Consider the following 7,720-nt stretch of genomic DNA (forward strand, 5'->3'; position numbering starts at 1 on the left):
AAACTTTTTGGGTTTAGGATGAAAAAATCTCAATTGGAATTGAGTTTTATCTGAAGCACAAATTATATACGTACGTGGGTGGCTCAGGAGGTCGTCCTCCAATTGGAAGATTGGCAGTTTGATTCCCGGCTCCTCCAGTCCACATGTCGATGTGTCCTTGGGCAAGACACTTAGAATTGCTCCCATTGCTGTGCAAACGGTGTATGAATGAGAATGAATGGCACCCTGCGCAGTAGAGAAGTTGAACAGATCAAATTTTATGCTGGCATTTTCTATTTGTTACCTCCATCCGTGAGTCTTGTGTGGTTAAATAACTATATATACTTATTATATATATACTTCTACACAATCTAATTCCATGAGATAAACTTTGTTGTTTATGTTCACTATTATGCATTAAGTTAATTAAGTTAGTGCAAATAACTTTGAATCTCAAGGAAACCATTAATTATTGTGAAATTTAACACATTAGAAATTTGTCAACATCACAGTGAGCAAATAAAATGTACTGATCACCTTTCTAGATCGGATATAAAGCGCTTCAATATGAAACAATCTAAATAGTGATAGATATAAACCTTTAGTAAATGTTTTTTTACATACTATAATGTAGTAGTTAGCAGATTTGTGTGAGACTAATGTAAAAACAAGTAAATGTTAATATAGTAAAACACAGGTATGACTTCATAGAGAAAGTTATAATTGCTGACAAATACTTTACATTAATAAACTCTTAACATTATTATCTGCTAACAACTACAGTGTGTTATAAACTTTTTGTTTACTACTTATGAAAAGGGTTACCAAAATAATAAATAAAAGAACTACACTACCCAAAGGCAAGTCTAAAAATGTGAGTGTGAGTCTGAAGCAGTTTTTTTTTTTTTAAAGATGTCGACAGATCTTAAATCCAACAGGAGATGAAATTGAAAACTGAGTCACGATGTCACTCCAGTATTGAGCCTGGAGCGAGGAACAACCAACAAACCCTGATTAGTGGCTCTCACTGGTGAAATAAGGCTGCAGATGATCGTTAATACACACATACCTGACCATAGAAGAAGTAAACACTCTTCTATTAAATGTTGAAGGCAACCTCTGAGCTGTTTTTTTTTTTTTAACTTTTTGCTCATCACCTGTCCTCCTACGCAAAGACGACCTTTCACTGAAACTTCTGGATTTTAACTGATATGTTAATGTGCTAGAGTATACACCAGCGCATCCGTCATTGAACCCGCGGAGCAGAAATGGCACTGAGAGTGTCGCTGAGGTTGCTTTCAATGAGGAACTCCACTGTCAATTGCCTTCAGAGGAAAAAACAACGATGAAATGGCAACTTTCTTCAGTTACTTAGGGGGGGGGGGGGACCTGCTGCCACATGTACCTGTTGTCATCCACTCTGACAACTCCCCAGCACTCAATCATTTACTGTTTCTTTTGGTTTTTTTTCCTTATGAACAAAAACCCCTGTCAGGTATTTTTGGAGGCATCTTTGTTGGTCTCCTCCTCTGTGTATTTTTATGCAGGAAAACACACTGAAAAAAGAAAGCTGTCGGCATCTTATTCCTCTGTGTGAAACATAGAGTTGTACTCTTTTCTAACATTTCAAAAACCAACCAGGCATTCAAATTCAAAATCTAAAAAAAATATATCTGCAAAACTCTCCTGAACAAAAAAAAAAGAAAAAAAGATACTCTTTCTCTCAGCAGCTATTGTTTTTTTCCCCAGTAGGCAAAATGACAAAAGAAGAACAAAGACCGCAGTTTAAGTTCCTATTTCACCACATTTCAGAGTTTATTGTACAATCAGGTCAGTTCACACACAATGGTCCATTGCACTGGATCATTAAAACTGGCGTCAACATGAAAACAATCACATTGCTAATATCTCCTAGTGTGGCGATATCGTCGGGGATTATTACAAACACCTTTACAGGGAGAAAAAAGTGGATCGGGTTTATTAGTGTTGTCCGGCTCAGGAGATCCCGAGCCATTTAAAGTTGTAAGAAGATGACACTTGCCTTTAAAAAGAATTTTCTCAAGTCGCATCAAAATATATACACATAAAAAATATTAAAAATTTGTATTGAAAGACAAGTGTGGTCGTTTGACAGAGAGAGAGAGAGTGTGAGAGAGAGAGGAAGAGACGAGTGAAAAGTTACGGATGGCGTGGACGTGTTTTTTTTTTTTTCACTGTTGCACAAAAATCGGATCATACTGCCGAGGAAGGTGACGATGTAATGCTTGTCTTAAAAAAACAGTGTGTGTCCAGCACACACAAACATACAAACACACTCACACACACACGCACTCCCTGAAGAGGAATGAGGATAAAGGACTTTGGAGACCCTGGCTGGCTGTTGTGTGTGTTTTTTTTTTTTGTAAAAAAATTAAACTTGCAGACACACACACAAACCCACGCACACACACACACACACACACACAAATGTTTAAGACCATGGAACGGCTTCAGAGACAGATGGAGGGTTGAAAGCAGAGAAAGAGAAAGTGACGGATAAGGCAGGAAGCTATTTTTATGCCTACGAGCCCGAGTGTGTGTAGCACTCAAAATTCCCTTTCAACTATTTTTCCCTGCCAACTATTTTTACATTTTTTAAACCAGGCAAGATCTCCATATGACGGTTTATTATTCGCCACAGCGGCTGGTGCTGTGGACAAAAACTAACCTGCTGCAACAAAAATGTAACCAGCGTCTGGCTGGTGGCTGGTGTTCACTCCCAAACCAGTGACCGCATCAGAGAGAGAGAGAGAGAGAGAGAGAGAGAAAGAAGAGAGAGAAGAGAGAGAGGAACGGCAGGAACGGATGTGCTAGGAGCATTTCCACACGCACACTGCGAGACTTCCTCCGAAGAACATGTAGAGCAGGTTCTTCACCTCGTGTGTGACCTCGAAGCCGAAGCCTTCGCCGATCACTACGTGCCACGAGCTGCCGAATTTCTTGTCCATGGACTCTTTGATCATCTTAGCTGCACTCTGGGAGAGAGAGAGAGAGAGAGAGAGAGAGAGAGAGAGAGAGAGAGAGAGAGAGAGAGAGAGAGAGAGAGAGAGAGAGAGAGAGAGAGAGAGAGAGAGAGAGACAAAACAAACAAAAAAAACATTAAATTAAAAAAGAACTTGAACTTATAATGAATTAATTTTCATACTCAATAAAACAACACCTGACACAATACTTTAGTCTCAGTTTCACTACGACAGTCTGACAGGTGAATATCTATTTCTAACCGAGCCACCAAATAAAGATGAAAGATTGACAGCACAATAAACACGTACCTCATTGTTGGTTGCAAACTTTTCGCAGGCTGTCACACACAGCTCCATCGTCTCTACCCTCATTTCCTCGGGCATGTCTGTGTGCTGAAGACAAACATCAGTTAAAGAAATTGTTTTTTTTTTCTCCCCCGACTGAATATGAATAATTTTTCATTGTGTGAAACGATGCGAGAGCGAGTGTCGGACAAACAAGAATTAAACACTCTGACTTCAAACGGGTCGAGTTGTTTCGGAGCGTTTGACAAAGTTCAGAAACAGGAGTGAAGTGAGACGGGGTTTTTTTTCTGTATGCTGCAATCACGAGTTTAAAGTGTCGGCTCAGATCAGCGGCGTTGCGTCACTTGATGGCTGCGGCACAAACGCAGCACTTCATACTACAGCTACGACTAACGATTCTTTTCACAATCAATTAACCTGTTGATTATTATTTGACTTTATTTATTATATTTTCATCATCTCCTGACTATTTCATTGTCTTCTACTTTCATCTTAATGTCAGCCTTGCTTCATCAAAGATCTTTCTCATATCTGTTCTTAAATAAGGTGCCTATTAAATAAAGTTATTATTAGTGTTAGTTTCTTCGTTAAACAACTCCTTATTTGGTCAATAAAATGTCATAAAATCTTTAAAAATATAACCCTTTCATGCATAGAGATCACTACACTGGAAAGCTACTCAAAAGCTGTTTATTATATATATGTATGGATTGATTTTGATGGATTTTGATGCATAGTTGCACTTCATCACATCACAGTAGACACTAATACATCATCTGCAGTAACTTTGCTGGTTATTATGATGTGATGTCATGTAATTTGATGAAAAAAGTCCTATAATTCATGCATGAAAGGGATAAAGGTAAGGTAAACTTTACTGAAATTAAAAATTGACAAACGGTCGCCTTGTAATGGTCAAAGTCAAAGTCATAAAAATAAAATAAAATAAAAATACTATATATATATATATATATATAATAAATAATCTCTAAAACAATCTATAAAGCCCAAAATGTCTTCTGTATCCAGCAACAATCCCCAACTCAAAGTTTTCACATTTTACGCTGGAATCAGAAAATGTGGACTAAAAATTACTCCAAACAATTACGGTATTTTTCAATACAGTTGGTGATTAACAGCAATTAATAGTTTGTCAGCTAATCGATTATATATCATACAGGAAAGGTTTCAGCAGACACAACGAACTGATGCAGGAAGTTGACCCTGGGGGCTGATCTTTAACGCAGACGCTACACGATCCACCACGATGATGATGACAGTGTTTAGTCTGTATGTTACAGCTCCCCAAATGTGAAACAGACATAAAAGAGCCACTATTGTTGTGCTATAAGTCGTACGCTCTCCACAGTTAAATATTTTAACCATCACAGATGGTTAAAAGACGAGTGTTTCACCCTCCCTCCATCCCTCCATCCTTCTCTGATGTCTGTATCGTATGAAGTTTCACTGTTTGGAGAAACTCACATCAGTTATTCTTTTGTTTTACAACTTAAATTGTTGTATTTTGATGTTTTGTAAAGGCCTGTGTGCAGCGTTGGACGTTGTCATGTTGTAACTTTTGGCAATGCGACTATAAACTGGGGCTGTCAGCGTTAATCGTGATGCGATTAAAGGACGAGCGTAACTCATTTTTTGTTGCTTGTTTTTAAATTGCGTTAATTGTGCTCCTCACTGACTCAAAACTACTGTGACAGATTATCACCGACAGCATGTGTTTGTATGTCAGAAGTCTTCTTGCTGCGGTCATATTCCTGCTCTTTCTATACAGATAGTTGTGACTTTCCTTCAATGTCCCCTCAGTCTGTAACTTCTGCTGCTCGTGTTTCTGCACAGTGACATTCGTCTGTATGTTGAACACTAATCCTTCCAAAAAAGTGTCTTTCACAGAATAAATAATTTGAAAAACGCAATTAATTGCAATTAACTTTTTAAATTCAGTGATTAAAAAAGTTAATTGTTTGACAGCCCAACTATAAACCCATCACTTGTCATAGTGTGAGTGACACTAATAGAGCTGTAAGGAGTAGTCAATTAATCAGTAAATTGCCAACTATCAAATTAATCTGCAACTATTCTGAGATCTTTCTGGTTTCCTTAGTTGCATCCCAACAGTGCACATATATCTCCTTGTGTTATTAGCTATGATAGCATTAGCTTGTTAACTTGTAATTTTATTTAATCAATATGTGATGTAGCATTCAGTGACACTGCGTAGGAGATGGTTCATGCCGCATCTGATTTTAGCTTGTGTGTGTTTTAATGACACTTTCTAAACTACATTTGAGCCACACTCCTGTAACAACCTGCAAAACAGCTACAGTAACCTAACTGCAGGAACACAAAGCTGTACAGAGTAACTTATAATCAGACTACAGTTTAGATCTGGTCCCTGCAGAGTTAGTCATGTAGTTTATATCTTCTTGTGTTATTAGCTATGATAGCATTAGCTTGTTAACTTCTGTGTTATTGTTTTTAATTAACATGTGGTGTAGCATTCAGTAACACTATGTATGGGATGGTTCATGCCTCTGACTTTATGGTGTGTGTTTTAATGACACTTTCTAAACTACATTTGAGCCACACTCCTGTAACAACCTGCAACACAGCTACAGTAACCTAACTGCAGGAGCACAAAGCTGCACAGAGTAACTTATAATCAGGCTACAGTTTAGATCTGGTCCCTGCAGGATAAGTTATGTAGTTATGATGTTCTTGTCCTTCTTTTACTGAAGCTCTTACCCTGATGAGAGGGAAGCTGTGCAGTCTCTTATAGTCGGCCTCTTCTTTCTTTCCCTCGCCAGTCCCTGCCATCCCGACTCCTGCAACAACAAAAACAAAGTAACATCATGAAGAAACGTTAATGCACAAAGACAGCTGACCCTTTTAGTGTGGACGTGGGTGACAAAAACGGGTTAAAACAGGATTATTTATTACAGAAAGCATGTACAGTCACATCTGTAAGTGTAGCTAACAACACTAGCTTTATCACTTAGCCAATGCTAGCTAGCGACTAAAAGTATCCTGCCACAGTTGCCATAAATATAGCTGGTGTCTAGTTTGAAAGATATCGACACATACCGCGTGTTACAGCTAGTTTATAAACGTGTCCATTTCTTCTTCGTCAAGTTAGAAACCGTAACTAAGGGAGCAGGTTGCTAGGCAGCTAATTAGCTTAGCAAAAACACAGCTGATGCTACCGGTTTAATGTTTCCTTATCTCACAAGTTAGACTAACTAAAATACGCTGTCACATGATTAAAGAGTTAACGCGTGTTGTCTGTGGTTAGTAAATGAAAGGTGATGTCTGTGAGAGTTACTTACGAGGCGTTTGTTCAGTGAAAACTTCAGTTTGGCTGCAGTTCGGTTGTTAAGGAGACATTTTAAACAAGCGATCAGCCTGCAGGACGAGACCCGCCCACTACAGCAGAGCTTCGTTCCTATTGGTTCAAAGAGGCTGTCAATCAACAGACCGACAGACGTTCTAAACCGCCCCCCTTTTCTACCAACTGCCAAATCTAACTTTTTAAATGTTTTATTAAAAAATAAAACAACATAAATTAAAGCTAAGTAAAGTAGAGTAAAGTAAAATAAAGCAAAGTAAAATAAAATAAAATAAAATGAAATAAAATAAAATAAAATGAAATGAAATAAAATAAAATAAAATAAAGCAAAATAAAGTAAAGTAAAATAAAATAAAGTAAAATAGAATAAGGTTAAGTTAAATAAATAAAATTAATAAAGATTAATAATAATAAAATAAGATAATGTATAAAATAAGGTAAAAGTAATAAAATAGATTATATTTGTATTATACATAATCTGAATATATAGCCTACATATAAATGTATATATAAATAGTTTTATATTAAATGATCAGTTTTTTGCAGGATTATAATCTGAAGAATATATATACCTTAGACTGCTTCTCTCCAGTCAACCTTACAGAATTAACTTCAATGATTACTTCATCGAAACCATCAACTTGTCTCTTAGACCCGATTCCAACTAGGCTGCTCAAGGAAGTATTCCCCTCAGTTAGCACTTCCTTGTTAGATATGATTAATCTGTCTTTGGTGACAGGTTATGTACCGCAGTCCTTTAAGGTAGCTGTAATTAAACCACTTCTTAAAAAGCCTACTCTTGATTCAGAGGTTCTAGCCAACTACAGGCCGATATCAAACCTTCCCTTTCTCTCTAAGATCCTTGAGAAAGCAGTTGCTAATCAGCTGTGTAACTTTCTCCATAGTAACAGTTTATTTGAGAATTTTCAGTCTGGATTTAGAGCTCATCATAGCACAGAGACCGCACTAGTAAAAGTTACAAATGACCTTTTAACCTCATCAGACAATGGACTTCTCTCTGTTCTCATCCTGTTAGACCTTAGTGCTGCCTTTGATACTATTGACCATCAAA

General features: G+C 37.3%; 1 protein-coding gene across 1 annotated transcript; it reads right to left on the bottom strand.

The window, feature by feature from the left end:
• Positions 1-1,776: 1,776 nt before the first annotated feature.
• On the bottom strand, positions 1,777-6,717 carry LOC128375190 (dynein axonemal light chain 4). Its single transcript, XM_053335478.1, has 4 exons — positions 6,629-6,717; positions 6,048-6,127; positions 3,291-3,374; positions 1,777-2,993 (listed from the first exon to the last, which is right to left on the bottom strand). Exons 2-4 carry the CDS (start codon positions 6,117-6,119, stop codon positions 2,829-2,831), a joined length of 321 nt encoding a protein of 106 aa, XP_053191453.1. The 5' UTR covers positions 6,120-6,127; positions 6,629-6,717; the 3' UTR covers positions 1,777-2,828.
• Positions 6,718-7,720: the final 1,003 nt, after the last annotated feature.

The sequence above is a fragment of the Scomber japonicus genome, chromosome 2 (assembly GCF_027409825.1).
Source record: "Scomber japonicus isolate fScoJap1 chromosome 2, fScoJap1.pri, whole genome shotgun sequence".
Classification (NCBI taxonomy): Eukaryota; Metazoa; Chordata; class Actinopteri; order Scombriformes; family Scombridae; genus Scomber; species Scomber japonicus.

Bases quoted from the DNA above. Each gene is read 5' to 3' on its own strand.
- LOC128375190 (XM_053335478.1), bottom strand. From the start codon at position 6,119: ATGGCAGGGACTGGCGAGGGAAAGAAAGAAGAGGCCGACTATAAGAGA. The intron at 3,375-6,047 runs GTAAGAGCTTCA...GTTTGTCTTCAG, and splicing joins ACAGCTTCCCTCTCATCAGG to CACACAGACATGCCCGAGGA. The intron at 2,994-3,290 runs GTACGTGTTTAT...TCTCTCTCCCAG, and splicing joins AGTTTGCAACCAACAATGAG to AGTGCAGCTAAGATGATCAA.